Consider the following 18245-nt stretch of genomic DNA (forward strand, 5'->3'; position numbering starts at 1 on the left):
ACAAGTTGGTTCAAAAGCTTTTAAAAATAAATCTACACAAGTGCTGACTACTTTTTGTCTTTTGAATATTTTTTGGAAAACCTGTTCTCTTCTTAGGCATTTCCTTTTTTCCAGATGCAAATGGGTATTTTAGTAATTTCATTTTTATAATTTTATCACTGTCCCAAAGAAGGAAATTGCTTAAAGTATTAAAAACTTTTTACTACATGTACCAGAATTCTATGCAGGTTGGTCACTTTTATCTGCTTGTAACATGTTTCCTTAGTTTAGTGAAAAATAAATTTTAAAAGAACTAGAATAAAATTTCTAAAGGAAGACATAATACAAAGGGTTTCCCCTATACTATAACAATCTTACCTGGGCAGGAGGAGATATTCCCCAAATAGCTGTTGAATCTCCATTAAGTTCAGCCATAACAACGTCTGGGTAGTCATAGTTGCTCAAGAATGTCTGAGCTAATCTATTCATCCCATAATGATTATTAAACTTTTCCCAGTCCTTTTGAGTAAATCTGAAATACAACAGATACAGTACAATTTATTGCTTCTAATTTGGTGTTTTGATAAATAATTTACATAATTAGGGTACCCAAAGATTTTGTTGCCTAAATTTGTCTTTCAAGTAAAACAGCTATAATTTTTCAGCAGTTTTAAAACAATACAAAAGTTGAATACTACTCTTAATAAGAAAAAAATAGACACTGTATTCTTGATAGAGACAGCTAAATAGGAGAATTTCTTATCTGTGCAAACATCTTCTATAGAGTAACAATGCAAAACTTAATTAGGATGTTTGTCTATTGACTAAATTTCTCATACTGACTATATCTTAAAAGATGACTTCTAAAAGTATGCCAAAATAATCATGTCACCTCTTCCATTGAAGTACTGTACTTTTGCTTTCTGGCAGTACTTCTAGGGCAGGGGTGGCCAACCTATGGCGCATGCGCCAACAGTGGCGCATTGCACGATTACAAGTGGCGCACTTGTAATCACGCTCATAAAAAAATAATACCAAAAATACTACTGATTATTAGAAAAAAATACAAAAATAATTTAAAGGGACCTTCAGCTATGTCCTGCATTTTTTTTCTTTTAATTATTCAAAATACACCATTTCTATATATGTGTTAGATTTTAGCCATATATAATACCTTAATCATATACCAACGTTACAGAATACATTGAAAAAATCATATTACTACGAGAGGCCTTTGATAGTCGTTTTAGTGATTTTGCTGAAGAAGATTGCATGGTTGCATTTATAAATCCATTTTCACTTACATAACCTTCTGAAGATGCCTAGTAATATACAGATGGAGCTTATTGGTCTAAAAGCAAATTCAGCGCTGAAGAGTAAATTTGATGAATTTCCCTCACTCCCAAGTGCATCTGAAATGCTTATTTTTGGCAATTATAAACAAGTGAACATTTTCCGGAATTTAGAAAATTTACCCAAAGTTATGCCTGTAGCTTTGTAACAACATACAGATGCGAGCAAATATTTTCATCCATGAAAATGTTCAAGAAGTGAGGTCGCGACTATCCGATTCAAATCTGAACTGTCTGTTGCTCTCAGTTACTAATTTACCTGCTAGTATTAAAGATTTAGTGAAAGCAAGGCAAAGTCAAAAGTCTCATTAAACATAGTTATGTTTATTTTTCCTACATGTGAAAATACTTTTCTTTAAAACTGCTAATTATGTTCATATATTTTTATTAGTACTTTCAGGAATAACTAATGAATATTATCAATGCAAATTCAGTGTCAATAAAGTAGGTACACTTTACTTGGTATCCATGTTAAATCATTTCCTTTACAGCTGCTACATCTGTCCGCGCACACACACACACACACACATATATATATATATATATATATATATATATATATATATATATATATATATATATATATATATATGTAATGATTAGAATAGTTAATATTACATGTTTAAAACAAATGACGTAATATGTCATGTTGGTTGGAAGAGCTAACCCTGGGATTTGCTGTAGTCATTCAAAATTGTAAACAGGACGTATAATGCAAACCTCGGCAAATTGACATTCTTTCTTAACGTCAACACATTGTCTCCTCGTGTGAAAGTTTGTGACGTCACCGGATGCAGGTGTCTTCCGATTCCGTCACGTGGCTAAATTAAAGCAAGCATACGATATCTGTGATATCGATAATTTATTCAGTTCATATCTAAACTTCACCAGAATTGGTCATCTGGACCAACACAGCTTCCTCCAGTGATGGAGATGTTTAACTCTGTTGTTTTATAGAATAAAACTTAAAAACTATTAAGATGTATTCAGTCAATCCATTTAAATACATCTGAAAACAACTCATACTCAAATGTGTGCTTAAGACAGTAGCACGCCAATAAATGGTGGCAGCGATTAAACTCTAATACAGCGGTTAAACTCTAAGAATTAGAGAAAAATCTCCAAGACTTCAAAATAATAGCTGTAAAACCAGAGAAATATCTTCAAGACTTCAACATAAAAGCTGTAAAACCAGAGAAATATCTTCAAGACTTCAACATAAAAGCTGTAAAACCTGAGAAAGATCTTCAAGAACTCAACATTATCTACAAGAATCTACAATTTTGACTAAGTCCAACGGAAAAGCTAACATCAACATATGTTAGTATACAACCTGAATCTTCAATCAACATCCTAGGAAACCCAAGGACTGGCGTTCAACAATTGCAAGACATATCCAGGAAGAACTACATTCAACAAGAAACTAGAACGAGACATCGCTAACAAAACATCAAGAGAGAGAGAGAGAGAGAGAGAGAGAGAGAGGACGTGTCGACTTCATATATAAGCTAAGTACAGATATTTTGTATTCATTTCAGTTTGGGCAGTGAAGTGTAGTTATCACAAGTCGTTAGTCAATTATTACTGGGGTGAGTGAATTCCTAAACTTTGTTATAAGAAACTCCGAATTCTCATTTAGAATTTTTCTTTCTTTGTGCTAATTCCTTTTTCTTTCAGAAACTCTTGGGGGAAATGTTTTGGGATTAGTAACATTGTTGGGGGAATTTTATTATACATATGCGTTTACGCAGTGGGCGTCTGTACTCATATAGATATTTTGATAGAATTGAAAGGGGTCAAAGAGATAGAAAAAAAAAAAAAATACAGCAGTCATGGCTCCTCCTGTCAGCCCTACCCCTGGACCTAGTGGTGTAGGCCAGGCTAATCCTCCTCCAATTGTGACGCTTGTAAATGCCAGGTCAGCAATCCTTCCTTTTCAAGGTCGGGTCAACGGGTTCTTGCCACAAAATGTGGAGTCATGGATTTCATCCGTTGATGCCCATTTAAATGCCAAACAAATCGTAGATCCTTTTGTACAATTACAAGAAGCTAAAAGTTTTATAGATTTTTCTAAGGGGGATGCGAGTGCGTATTTAAGAGGTGTTTCATTTCAGGAAGCAATTACTTGGGATGATTTCAAAGTTAGGTTTACGCGCGATCTATGGGGGTGAGGAAGCCTTGGATGTAGTGTTAACGTTACGAAATACACTTAATCAAGCCACTATGAATCGGCTTAATGTTATTGAGAGAGCAGCTCTCATAGCTGATAGGCTTAACAAATATCAGGACATTTTAGGTAATTCCACTTGGGTTACTAACGATAACATCTCCGTGAAAGATTTTTTACGATTAATGTATTTAACTTGCATGACACTTATGTTGCCTGAAGCTTTAGTGCGGTGCTTTGATAAGAAGTTAATGCCTGCAAGTACGGAATTGGATGTCTATAAACAGATAAAGAAACACATGTCCAAGTGTCCAGATCTCGATCCCGTGTTAACTCAAGTTTTTGCTAAGAATGAAACAAAACCACAAACAGTGAACGTAATTAACAGTCCAGTAGCGGGAGTGACGTGTTACAACTGCAAACGTCAAGGTCACATAAGCGCAGACTGTAGAACGAAATTTTGCTCAGTTCACAACACAGCATCACATTCTTATAGTCAATGTTACGCGCGTAAGACACAACAATATCCTAGAAATACACAGTCAATTCCACAGTCAGTTCCATATGGAAATAAAAAGAACAATCCTCATTTTAACAATAAGAAGAAACAACAAAATGTCAATGCAGTTCAGAGTCCGAAACAAACAAACACTTCTTCAAATATCGCTGAGCCTGGGCCGTCAAACCAGACCTCGCAAAGTCAGTCTAATTTTCAGAATGTGCAGAGCAAAGCAAATACCACATAGTTAACTCTAGAGGGGAAGAGAGTGATGTTGGGTCAAGGTCATTCATGTCAATATCAATAGTATTGAATAATCAATTTAATGTTTTATCAGATAATTGTGAGACAATAGATTTTCCTATGAAACACACGGCCGAATTAAGTAAAACAGTGCATGCTCCCGTAGATTTGCAACGAATTCATACAATAATAAGCCAAAATGAGTTACGGCCAACCTTATATGCTGTAAATTTAGAACACAAATCCTTTACGTTATTTTTTGACTCTGGTAGTCCACGTAATATTATGGATTTGAAGACGCATCATTTGTTGTTTCCGAACTTTCCGATTGAAAAATCAGGAATTAGACTTTCAGGTATAGGAAATAATGAATTAAACGTCATAGGCATAACTCATATTCAGTTCAGAGTAGGTAATCGCACGTTTGCCGATACATTTGTTGTTGTAAAAAACATTAATATGTATCCAGCTGTAATTATAGGATACCCATCTATGGGAAATCAAAACATTATCTTAGCTCCTGCCAAGCACGGCGTGTATATCAAAGGGAAATTCTATAAGTCTTCTAATACCTTAAAGTCAGTTTTGGATAAAAAGGAGACGACAAATGTAACCGTAACGTACGTTGAAGAACCAATAACTTGTCTCACTAATAAAGAAATAATATACGCGACCCAGCAGAATTCTCGTTCACCCGTAATATCATCTTGCACGCAATCTATTGAACCAAACATACCTTCGAATTTAATAGTGCAAATAAAGAAAACACTACCGGGATCTGAAATATTAATCCTTTCCGATACTTTGAAAACTAACGGATTGTCTGTCACACAAGCTATTTATACAGTAGGCTCACATCAGCAATGTAATATCGAAGTCTGTAATCATTTAAATAACACTTTAGTAATTCAGAAAAATCAACACATCTTGGATGTAGAAGTTTATAAACATCGTATTCTTACCGTTGCTGAAATCAATCACTCTCAATCAGTTGCGGATGAGTCCCTTTTGCGATCTATTAAAAATAAAATCAGTAAGGACATTCAAGACGAAGAAATTCAGCAGAAAATTTTTGAACTTTTAACTAAATATACAGATGTCTTTTCCACTACGGATGGATCCTTAGGAAAAACAGATGTGATCGAGCATCAAATAAGGTTAAAAGACAAGCAGAAAATTATATATGTACCCTCGTACAGACTCCCTATGAAATTCCAGAATGAAATAAATGATGAAGTAGGTAAAATGTTAGAGGAAGGAGTCATTAGAAAATCAAATAGCCCTTATAATTTTCCTTTAATAGTTGTACCGAAAAAAGATCGAACATGGCGTATCTGCGTCGACTTTCGTCGTCTAAACGAGGAAACGATCCCTGATCGATTCCCAGTGCCATGTACTGACGATATTTTGTCTTTGTTAGGTCAGAATAAATATTTTACCAGTTTGGACTTACTTAAAGGCTTTCACCAGATATCATTAGAAGAAGATAGTATCCCATACACAGCCTTCAGCACAGCCAGGGGACATTATGAATTTTTGCGGATGCCTTTTGGTTTACGTTGTGCTCCTATAACATTTACAAGAATGATTAACATAGTGTTTGGAGACTTGTTAGGGGATATATTGCATGCCTATATGGATGATCTTGTAATCTTTTCCAACACCTTAGAAGAACATCTACGTAAGTTAGAACTAGTACTACAGAGATTAAGACAACATAACTTAAGGGTAAAGATTAGTAAGTGTGAATTTTTCAAAACAGAATTGATATATTTGGGTTTCATGGTGTCAAGCCAAGGTCTTAAAGTAGTCCATGATAAGGTGTCGGCTATACGTAATTTTCCCATACCTACTAATGTCAAGGGAATACAACAATTTCTGGGTTGTAGTGGATATTACAGGCGTTTTATACGCAACTATTCAATAATAGCCGCTCCTTTAACTGATCTTACGAAGAAGGGCGTAGATTTCATGTGGTCTGAGCAACATCAACAGGCGTTTAATACTTTGAAAGATGAACTGTGTAGTTCTCCTATCTTAAAATTTCCTGACTTCGGTAAGGAATTCTTCATTGCAACAGACGCCTCAGACTTAGGAGTAGGAGGGGTATTGCTTCAGCAATATGATAAACAGTTTTTCCCGATAGCTTTCTATTCTCGAAAATTGAGAACTGGCGAAAGTAAGTATGCAGTAATAGACAAGGAAGGACTAGCTATTGTTAATTCGCTAGTGCATTTTAAGTTCATAATTTACGGTTATCCCGTTAAGGTTCTTACTGACCATAAACCACTAACAGAGTTCTTTAAAGGCTTCAATCACAGCCCTAAACGAACTCGGTGGCATTTGATCATTCAAGATTTTGGCGCAAGAATCGGGTATTTACCTGGGAAAGCAAATATCATTGCGGATGCATTATCACGCAACCCCGTGTCATCTTGTACGGAGCCTTTAGCTGAATTAATAGATATATCAACATCCATGCCTATTGTAAAAACAATATCTGAACAAGAAGATTTAGGCTGGAGCACTGAGTTGTTACAGACTGAGCAAAGAAAAGATCAGAAAATAGAAACAATTATAAATGCTTTGAAAGGCAATCATAAAGAAAAGGAATATATAAAGTATAAGCAGCAGAATTATGTAATCAAAGATGATATTCTGTGTAGGACTGTGACAAGGAAAACCCGCAATACACCACATGTAACTAACGACCAGGTAGTAGTACCAATCTCACTTATTTCCACTGTCCTGAATTGGTTGCATTCAAATCCATTACATGGACACCCTGGGTTCTCATTAATGTCACAGAAAGCCAAATCATTGTTTTATTGGCATACAATGCTTACAGATATAAAAAGACACATAGCTAATTGTCGCACATGTCAGGAAAACAAAGGGCATACGAAAACACCTGTCAGCCTAGGAGCTTATCCTGTGCCCAATCAACCCTTTGAAAGAATACATTTAGATTTGTTAACAGGATTTTACGAGTCAGACAGAGGAAATAAGCACCTCTTAGTAATTATAGATGCTTTAACTCGATATACAGAACTAATAGCGCTTAAAACTAAAACTGCGATTGAATGCGCTAGGAAGTTTTACGAGTGTTACATTTGTAAACATGGAATTCCACACATGATAATCTCAGACTCGGGTGGTGAATTTAATAATCACTTTCTTACCTCATTGTGTGAATTCCTCAACATAAAGAAGATTAATACCATGATATATCACCCAGAGTCGAATGGGCTAGTGGAAAGAGCAAATAGGAAGATATTAAATATATTGAGGGTAACACTAGGGGGATCAGACCCCAACTGGGATATTGCAATACCGGCGGCACTGAGTACTCTGAATCATTCATATCATATATCAATTAAAATGTCACCGCATGAAGCATTGTATGGTACCCCAGTTAAAACACCTTTCCACATATTAACGCCTACAACTAATCTATCAAATCCTTTAAAAGAATGTATAAATGCAAGTATAAGTCGATATGATATCCTTCGAAAGAATTTAGAAGAATCACAAATCATAATGAAAAGGAATCATGATAAAATAGCGAAACCAACTAAAACATATACCGTGGGTGATAACATCTATATTCAAATCAATGTCAGAAGAGGGCTCAACTATAAACTAACACCTAAGTTTGAAGGCCCATTTAACATTTTGGAAACATTAACGGCCAATAGGTTTAGAATTCAAAACGTAGCCCAACCCATGGATGAGAGAATAGTACCATTGGCTCACATAAGAAATTAAAAAGAAAAGAGAGGAAAAGAAGTGAGGGAAAATTTTATTTTATGTGATTAAAAGTTTTCTTTTTAATACAGGAGTAATTACATATATTTTTTCTTGTTACAGGTTTCCAAGATGAATTTTTTGTTGTTGGGAGTGATATTGTTCGCTCAGACGTTTTTCTCGTATGGGATGAGTTCTAAGACTAAAAATATATATTTTAAATATGGCAATATAGTTGAAAGACAAGAAGACATTTTTGTTACATCAACCAACGTAATTGTCGAAGTGCATATGCAAGCAATTTTTCTTCAAGAGAATGATGTCACTAGCTTAAGAACCGCCATTTCAAGGTTTTCTGCATCATTGGATGAGTTGCATAGAAGACATTTTCATTTGACTACTAAGAGTTTGCTTGGATCAACATTAAAAGTTGCAGAGATGCTATCTGATGACTTGAAAAATAAGACTGGCGAGACAGGATCTTTGGCTTATGACCTTTTGATGTGGACTGTAGGACACGAACATAAAGAAAGACGGAATCCGTTCATTTATGCTGCATTAAGCATCTTTGGGTCTGTTGCAAGTTTAGGTTTAGGAATTTCCAATCGTCTTAAAATTAGTAATCAAAATAAGAAAATTGAGTTCTTGACTCATAAAGATGAATTGATTATGTCAGAACTAAGGGATCAGTTAGCTTCAATCAATAAAATTATGGATTTGTTAAATGAACATTCAGATAATATCGTTCAAATTATGGAAGTACAGGATTTGTTGGCAACATTAACGTATTATGATTCAAAGATAGATCACATACATAACAGAATTGCACATTTCATTGAGAAATCCAAGGATTATGTAGAAGCTATCACGTTAGCAACTAAAGGTGTATTGTCGCCCCATTTGTTGCCTATACGTTACTTGAAATTAGTTCTGGAGAACGGAAGGGATAAACTAGGCTATGTTCCTTTGTTAGACGAACATAGGTTAGAATTTTATTACAGCCTAATTACAGTAAACGTAGATAATAACAAGATTAGGATTACAATTCCCTTTGATTCTTCTGATGCCTGGCAATCTTACAGGATATCACCATTTCCGACTTTCATGACGAATCACTCAAATCCAGTAATATCCAGTTTGACAGGACACGTATTGATTTCCCCAGACAAGGAAACATATACGGTCATTAAAGACTTAAATCAATTAACTCACTGTTCAGACGCAATGGATAGAAAAATATGTACAGCTGACTCATTTGAATTCCGTAAAAACTTAATGGATTCATGCGAGTTAGGTATAGTGCTAGACGGTGCTCTCTCCCATACAAGTGAAAATTGTCTGGATAAGCTTTATCCCTTTGACAATAAAGAATTCAATTGCAGACTGAATAATGGCTCGTGGATACGATACGACAAGGACGGCTTCAATGTATCATGCCCTGACGGATCCACATCCTTCACCCACATCTTCGTCGCAGCAGATGGTTGTATCGGGACTTCCCCGAATTCCATGGTGACTGGTCTACGGACAATCATCAGAGAACGAGCCTATTTCGCGAACTTCACGTGGACCTCTACAATGCCAGCACTTCCTCTCCCATACAACGGCCGTGTGGCAAAGCGGTTGATGAAACTTACCGAAAAGGACCACCTGTCACCGACTTATAAAGAAATTCTTCACCCCATACTACTGGCTTGTTTGTGTTTCACGGTGGTGATATTTATCGCCGTGAACATCCTTGTTTGGCGTAGGTTACGGCACAGCAAGCAGCTAAAAAGGAATGAGTTGCATAGCCCTGACAATACCCCCTATTGGATCCAGTTCAAAGCTGTTTGAGTGGCCACCTCATTCGCTAAGGGAGTAATTTGTCGGGAAGATGTTTGTATGAAAAGCTGATTAGTACGCTAGTAATATGTAATTAAAGAAATTCTCTACATTTGCATTATTAAAAATACATTTAAAACAACATTTAAAAAATAAATAAAATAAAAAAGGATATAAATCATTTTTTTCTCTCGGCATCTAATAAAAATATATAAGCCGGAATGTTAAAAAAGAAAAGAGAAAAAAAAAAATATAATAAAATATATAACAGAATCTATGGGCATCTAATAAAATATATCAGCCCTATATATAAATATATATATATATATATATATGTACGAAACCGTGGTACGTGTACGTACCAGGAATTCGTGTTTGTGCACTAAAAATTGAGTATCTTGTTTCTAACAAAGGTAACAATTATTCTTTATCAAGTTACCGAATCATATGTAAGTCGGAATTTATTTTGTTTTTTGGTACCATGTAATCATTTGCTAGCAATGTACCATATATATGATCTTGGTTTTATCATGCATTTTTCTTTTTGCTTTGGTAATATCTTTTTTGTATGCATTATTGTTATTATTTTTTAATGTGCCTATTTGGACATTCGTCCTCAGTTGATTATGGCTAAAGTTAAACAAAGAATAATGCGTATGTCCAGTCACACCTAATAACCATGTTTCGGCTTGTTGTTAAATTTTTGTAAAAAAATTGAGATAGCTGGCCGAGCTAATGTAATGATTAGAATAGTTAATATTACATGTTTAAAACAAATGACGTAATATGTCATGTTGGTTGGAAGAGCTAACCCTGGGATTTGCTGTAGTCATTCAAAATTGTAAACAGGACGTATAATGCAAACCTCGGCAAATTGACATTCTTTCTTAACGTCAACACATTGTCTCCTCGTGTGAAAGTTTGTGACGTCACCGGATGCAGGTGTCTTCCGATTCCGTCACGTGGCTAAATTAAAGCAAGCATACGATATCTGTGATATCGATAATTTATTCAGTTCATATCTAAACTTCACCAGAATTGGTCATCTGGACCAACACAGCTTCCTCCAGTGATGGAGATGTTTAACTCTGTTGTTTTATAGAATAAAACTTAAAAACTATTAAGATGTATTCAGTCAATCCATTTAAATACATCTGAAAACAACTCATACTCAAATGTGTGCTTAAGACAGTAGCACGCCAATATATATATATATATATATATATATATATATATATATATATATATATATATATATATATATATATATATAAAGACATATATATATATATATATATATATATATATATATATATATATATATATATATATATATATATATGTATATATATATATAGATAGATAGATATCATATTATTATATGTATTAAAGCAAAATATGTCCAAATCACCATAGTTGAGGGATTGAAAGGGGGTTAAAGTTTGTGGGGCGCATCTGAATTAGAAGTGAAAAAAATTGGTGCATAGTAAACAAAAGGTTGGCCACCCCTGTTCTAGGGGGACAGGGTGGTGGGCCAATTTGTATAAATAGCTCCAGGTTTGTATGTTAGGAAAAATACAAATTATTGGCAAATTTGTTATTAGTTCCGACACATACAAACCTTGGCTATTCATAGGGGGCCTCACAGGGAGGAAGTTCTACAAACTGGCCTTGGTCATGACCCGGGGTTCCCTCTAACTGATCTTTGATCTAATTAGTAGGAACCCTACCCTCGCTAAAATCAAAGTAGTTACAAGGTAACTCAATGATAGCGGCCTGCAGAAGCTTGTGTGAGACTCGTGGCTTGTCTTTACGTAGGAAATCGAGGATAAGCATGAGTTCCAAGACATATCCAATACCCTCCCTCATGGGGGGGGGGAGGAAAGAAGGGAGCCAGAGATTCCTTTTATTCACCCCAGACCAACCCGGGTAACCTCAGCCCTCAACCCTCTGCTACTTGTCCATCAAGGAGCCTGAGGCATTAGATCACTTGTTGTGCGGCCACCACAGGACCAATGGAGAAGGTTTCCATGCTCCTGTGGGTTACGTCTTTCAGGTAGTGGGCTGTGAAGGTCGTCTGACACTTCCACACGCCCACTTGCAATACCTGTGCCAAAGAAAAGTTCTTCTTGAACGCCAGAGACGTTGCAATGCCTCTGACGTCATGAGCTCTGGGTCAGTTGGACAGAGGAGGATCTGGATATAGAGCATATTCGATTACTTTCCTTATCCAGGAGGAAATAGTATTCCTTGTGACCCTCCTCTTGACCTTCCCCGTGCTGACAAAAAGTGCTCGTACACAGGGGCGAGCTTTTGCTGTTCTTCTTAAGTAACACCTCAGACTCCTTACTGGTCATAGTAACAGTTGGTCTGGATCTTCGGTTACAGAACGAAGACTCTCTATCCGAAATGGGCCAAACCTGGAGTCCGGCACACCCGGATTTTGAGTTTTAGCTACAAACTCAGGGACGTAGTTGAGGATTACTTCCCCCCATCTCTTAGAGTGGGAGACATCAGCAAATAGACCATGAAGTTCGGTGACACTCTTCGCCGAAGCCAGAGCGAGCAGGAACACCGTCTTCCACGCGAGGTGGCGATCGGAGGCCTGGCGTAGTGGTTCATAGGGGAAGCCCTTCAGAGACCTGAGGACCCGGACCACATTCCAAGAGGGGTCTTACCTCTGCCTAGGGACAAGTAAGCTCGTAACTGCTTATGAGCAACTAAAGTTCCAACAAGGAGGAAATATCGACTCCTTTCAGTCTAAAGGCAAGACTCAAGGTTGACCAGTAGCCTTTGACTGCCGAGACCGAGAGAAGCATTTCTTCCTGAAGGTATACAAGAAACTCCGCTATAGTTGGAACAGAGGCATCGAGGGGAGGGATACCCCTTCCACGGCACCAACCACAGAAAACTGACCACTTCACCTGGTAGACTGCCTCTGTGGATCTCATGAGGTGTCCAGCCATTCTTTTCGCAACTGGTTACGAAAAGCCTCTCTGTGTGAGGAGGTGCTAGATAGTCTCCAGGGGTGAAGTTGAAGCGAAGCTACGGCTTTGTGGAAGATGTTGGCATGTGGTTGTTTGAGGAGGTCGTGTTGTGGAGGGAGCTCCCTCGGGATCTCCGTGAGGAGATGCAGAAGGTCCGGGAACCATTCTGCGTGATGCCATAGCGGTCATTTGCAAGTTGTTGCTTGCTCGTACCTGGTTGAGGACTTTTCTCATCAGACAGAACGGGGGAAACGCATAAGCGTCCAGGTTTATCCACCGTTGTTGGAAAGCATCTTGCCAAAGAGCTTGGGGATCCGGGACTGGGGAGCAATACAACGGGAGCCTGATACTCAGGGCCGTTGCGAACAGATCCACAGTCGGGGAACCCCACAAAGTCAGGACTTTGTTGGCTATCAGAGGATTCAAAGACCACTCAGTGCCAACTATCTGAGTTGCTCTGCTCAGCTTGTCTGCTAGCACACTGATAAGAGTCACCGAGTTGTCCTTTGCCCATCTGAGTATCTCTACTGCAAGATGGCACAGCTGCTGCGGAAAGGTACCGCCCTGTTTGCTTAGATAAGCTACTACCGTGGTGTTGTCGCTCATCAACACCACGGAGTGCCCTGACAGGACCTGGTGGAACTTTTTGAGGGCCAGAAAGGCTGCCCTTATCTCCAAGAGATTTATGTGCTGGTACATTTCTGATTTGGACCATTGGCCGGAGATGTAATGGTACAGCACGTTGAGCCCCCCACCCTTCTTTTGATGCATCCGAAAAAAGAATCAATTTAGAGGGAGAGACGAGAAGATCGACCCCTTTGCAGAGGTTCGGCTCCACCAGCCACCACCTCGGGTCCGACTATTCCTATAGCCCTATGCGGACTAGGTGATCCCGGGAATCGGAGTGTTGGTTCCACTGGGATTTTAGTCGCCACCGGAGGGATCTCATCCTGAGGCAACTGTTGGGGACCAGTCGGGTCAGGGAAGAGAGGTGACCGAGAAGGTGAAGCCAATACTGCGCCGGGAGCTCTTCCCGACTGAGGAAAACCTGTGCTATCTCCCTCAGTCTCTGGATCCTTTCGTCTGATGGAAATTCTTTGTGCCATAGGGTGTCTAATCACATGCCTAGGTATACCAGTTCTTGAGAGGGAAGCAGTTGAGACTTCTCGAGGTTTGCCACGATCCCCAGATCCTGGCAAAACCTTAGAAGCTCGTCTCGGTGGCGGAGAAGGGCCGGGCCGCCTCCGAGTCTGCCAGAATCAGCCAGTCGTCCAAGTATCTTAGGAGACGGATGCAGACTCTTTGAGCCCAAGATGATACTAAGGCGAATACTCTCGTGAATACCTGGAGTGCTGAGGAAAGATCGAAACACAGTACTCTGAACTGGTAATGCTTCCGATTGAACATGAATCTCAGATACTTCCTGGAAGACGGGTGAATTGGGATCTGGAAGTATGCGTCCTTTAGATCTAGAGTGCACATGAAGTCCTGGGGTCTTATCGCTTGTCTGACTGTGTTGGCCGTCTCCATCCTGAAAGGTGTCTGTTCGACAAACCTGTTCAGGGCCGAGAGGTCGATGACTGGTCTCCAGTCTCCAGACGCTTTTTTTCACAAGAAAGTGTTGACTGCAGAAGCCTGGGGACTTGTCGAGGACCTCCTAGAGAGCGTCCTTCTCCAACATAGACTGGACTTCTGCCCTTAGGGCAAACTCCTGTGCGGATCCCGCACAGGAGTTCAATAGAATCGGCACTCGAGTCAGTGGAGGGAGAGCGAGCGTGAACGGGATGCGATACGCTGAATGAATCACCTCGACCGTCCAGGGTTTGGCCCCGTGGTGAAGCCACCTCTGCCAGCGGCTTTGCAGGCATCCCCCTACAGTTGGGCAAATGGGAGGATTGCCTGTCTTATTGGGACCGGCCTCGGCCAGATCCCTTCTTAACCTTTCCTCCACGAAAGGACTTTTTTCTGTGAAAGGCCTTCTTCGCACCCTTTTTATCCTGCTGTTTTGGGTCTCTAGCCTTTTTCGGTTGTGGGTTTTGCTGTGCTTCCCGCTGTGGCTGAGAGGGGTAAGATCTAGCTGTTAAGACCTTTTGTATGAGGGAGTCCTGACTGGACTTCCTCCACCTCTCTGCCACCCACTCGACATCCTGGGGATGGAACAAAGAATTGCCCTCAAAAGGAGCATTTCTCAGTCTCGCTACTTTGGCCTGAGGGAGATGTCTATGGAACTTGACTATGACAGCATCTCTCCTCTTCAGGATAGTGTTGGCCCAAAGTTTCACCACCTGATGGGAGAGGAACTCGATGGCCCGAGTGCCAGATAATAGGAAATTATCCAAAGACTTCCTGGGGGACTCCCGAGACAGGTCTTTAGACCACATCAGTTTTCCTAAGGATCCTAACCAGAAATCCAGCCACGAAGTAACCTGCATGGCGTACTTCGCCACCTTCTCCTGGTTTAGAATTTCAGAGGCCGAAAAGGAGACTGGAAGTCCCATAAGTTTCTCGAAGGGTGTGGCCTTCGAGAGCGCCTCTATAGAGTGTTCGAGAGGCAGCGTTGGAAAAGATTCCCCGAGGATCTCGTAGTACCTCGTCTGAAACACATACGGAGGAGGTAGGAGCTTGGAGGACGAGCTGGAGCGGAGAGAGGAGGTGGACCCAGTTGCCTGGGACACTGCCTTCTGTTGGCACTCTTCAACCCCTTTGACCAGGGCAAAGCTGCACTGGTCATATGAGGTTTTTGAGTGCCGTAGAACTGGTTAAGGACCGTTTCTTTTCCGTCTAGAGGGGCTCCCGATGGATCTGGAAGTCCATTGATGGAACAGATGCAGGCTTGGACCTGCCAGAAGGCGTGTTCCGACTCCTTCCTCTCATCCTCCGTAAGCTTAGGGCTGGCGGCTGCTGGCAGAGCGTCGTCCTCGAGATCGCTCTGCCCTTCCACGTCCGAGCTCTCATCCATAGGAGCCCGGAGTGGGTCGAAGTCGTCAACTGGATAGACTGGTGATAGGGAGACTGCAGAGGAGGTGCTCACTTCCGGCTGCCTGGGAGGCAGTGAGGAAGGAAGCCTGGCCGAGGATTTGGGGATGGTGAACAAATCCTTCGGTTCCCTCCCACGAAGCCGTAGATCCTCTGACCCCAGGGGCCTAGAGGACTCCGTCGGCTTACAGGTGGAATGTAAGTCCGTTGCGTACGGGGTGAGTCCCGTCTGGTTGCAGGTCGTGCCTCCTTAGACACTATCTCGACCAGTAGTGGATGGAAGGAGTCTCCATAGGAAGTAACCCTATCCTCCTTGAGGGGCGAAGGACGAATCCTTTTCCTTTTCCCCTTTGGTCTGGCCTGTGGCATCTTGAACTGCGGGGGGCTACCCTGAGGTTCATGCCTAATCTCCTCCAGAGGTCTTTTGCGAGGGGATGACCGTCTCCCCTTGCCAGAAGGACCCACCTTTGCGGGATCTTCTGAACTCCTCCTAGGATCGGAGGGAGGAGAGGACCCTGGGAAGAGAGGAGGCAATAAGGGGATCCTAGGTGTGTCACCTAAGGACTGGGAGCGGGGAACGACTCCTTTCATGGCTTGGTGCATTACATTGAATAAGGTGGTAAGCCACGGGGGGTCACGGGCTCCTGAGGAACTAAGGGGGAGGTCCTAAGGAAGGCACTGCTCCCTGGGTAGGTTTCCTAACAATCTTGTCTGAGGGAAGCTTCCCTACAGGCAAGATCGGCACAGGCCTACCCTTAGGGATAGGATCTGGGCTCGGTCGCGCAGGCGACTGTTGTCTCTGTTGAGGCCTAAGGGGCTTGATAGACTGATTGAGCGCGCTCGTGCGCTGAACTGTTGGGAGGCGGAAGGGTCCTCGTGCGCGCGCCCTTCCCGATTGCGCGCACCTTTTTCACGCTCGTGGTGCACATAAGGCAGTTCGCGCGCATAAGGTTGTTCGTGTGCATGGCGCGCAGTATGTTGTTCGTACGCATGGCGCGCAGTAGGTTGTTCGCGCTATGCTTGTTTGAGCACAAGGTGAGCAACAGGATGTTCGCGCATATGGCGTGCCATCGGATGAACCCACACGCCATGTTCGCCATTTTGTTTGCACGCGCCAAGTACTCAGGTTACGAGACCCCGAAGGGTCAACGTAACGAGGAACCGAGGTTCCTCTGTCATGAGACCCCGAAGGATCAACGTGACTGACGGTACGAGAACCTGGAGGTTCAACGTTACCATCGTTACGAGAGCCCAAGGTTCAGTGTAACAGAAACCCAAAGGTTTCAAGTCGCGAGAGCCCGAAGGTTCAGCGTGACGGAGACCCGAAGGACTCCTGCTGTCATGAGAACCCGCAGGATCAACATGACGAGAGCCTGAAGGCTCAGGATCACGCCAGCCCAAAGGGCGATCGTCACAAGACCCCGAAGGGTCCACGTGAGGAGAACCAGCAGGTTCAAAAAGACGTCTCCTCACAGCCCGAGGTGGAGAGGGGTTACCCACCCCTCCACTCTACGAACCTCCGGAGAGGAACGTTCAACAGACTCCGCCCGAGGGGGAGACTGATTAAAGTCTACAGATAATTCCTCCGCAGGGGAGGAGAGTTCACCCGAAGGAGAACTACCCTTACAACAAGGTTCTCTTTCCGCCCCTGGAGGAGAACCTAAAGTGTAAGGAGATTGCCGATGTACAGAGGCAATCTTCTCTCGCGAACGAGAGTTATGTTTCCCCGAAGGGGAAGCTTGCCTTGGAGAGAGCCCTGCCACCGCCCCTGGTGGGTTAGCTAATTCCTCGGTGTCGGAACCAGACTCTCGGCCTGACCGATGGGCAACAGCGCCTGCATCCAGAAGAGGAGGATCGACCCCCGCAGAGGAAGGAGATGACCGCCTTTTCTCTGCTCCCCTTCAGAGGAGTTCGAGGAGAACTTCCTTCGAAGGGGGATCGTTGACGCCCAGTGATGCCCACAAAGACACAAGGTCTGGAAAGGAACAGGTGCTCCCTGGGGGAAGAGAAGGAGCCGACTCACTAGGGGAGCCGCCACCCTCGCCTATCCTACAGGGTTGACCTGGAGTCACAAGCCCTTCGCTACTGCTCAACCGTGCCCCGGAAGGGCCTGGTTGAGGATTAGCTTCAGGCAGAGATTTGGGCATAGAGGAAGCAGAAGCCCGCGATTTCTTTGATTTCGAGGAAGACCCCGAAAGCGAAGATTCGTGTTTAGACTTCTTCTTATGTGCAAACCTCTCCCACTGGGAGGCAGGCCACTCCCTACACTCGGAACAGGCGTAGTACCGCAAACACTGAGTTCCCCGGCAAGCCGGGCATAAAGGGTGTGTGTCCGTCTCTATGGACGACACGAAGGTGCCGCAGCAGCGGCCTTCAATCCCTGGACATGTCCGCATAGCGGGGACGATAACCAAACACACCGATACACACAAAAGAAAAAGGAAAAGTAATAAAGTCAAGGCAGTTTGTTT

The 18245-nt window shown here is 41.8% G+C and overlaps 1 protein-coding gene across 2 annotated transcripts in view; it reads right to left on the minus strand.

Annotated features, from left to right (window-relative positions):
- The window catches only part of LOC137623360 (piezo-type mechanosensitive ion channel component 1-like), a 178092-nt gene that overhangs the window by 44762 nt on the left and 115085 nt on the right, over positions 1–18245 (minus strand). For both annotated transcript variants that reach the window (XM_068354192.1, XM_068354191.1), the window contains one exon: positions 358–511. In XM_068354192.1, the coding sequence (XP_068210293.1) occupies positions 358–511 (154 nt within the window). The remainder of the gene's footprint in view (positions 1–357; positions 512–18245) is intronic.

This window comes from Palaemon carinicauda, chromosome 30, assembly GCF_036898095.1.
Source record: "Palaemon carinicauda isolate YSFRI2023 chromosome 30, ASM3689809v2, whole genome shotgun sequence".
NCBI lineage: Eukaryota > Metazoa > Arthropoda > Malacostraca > Decapoda > Palaemonidae > Palaemon > Palaemon carinicauda.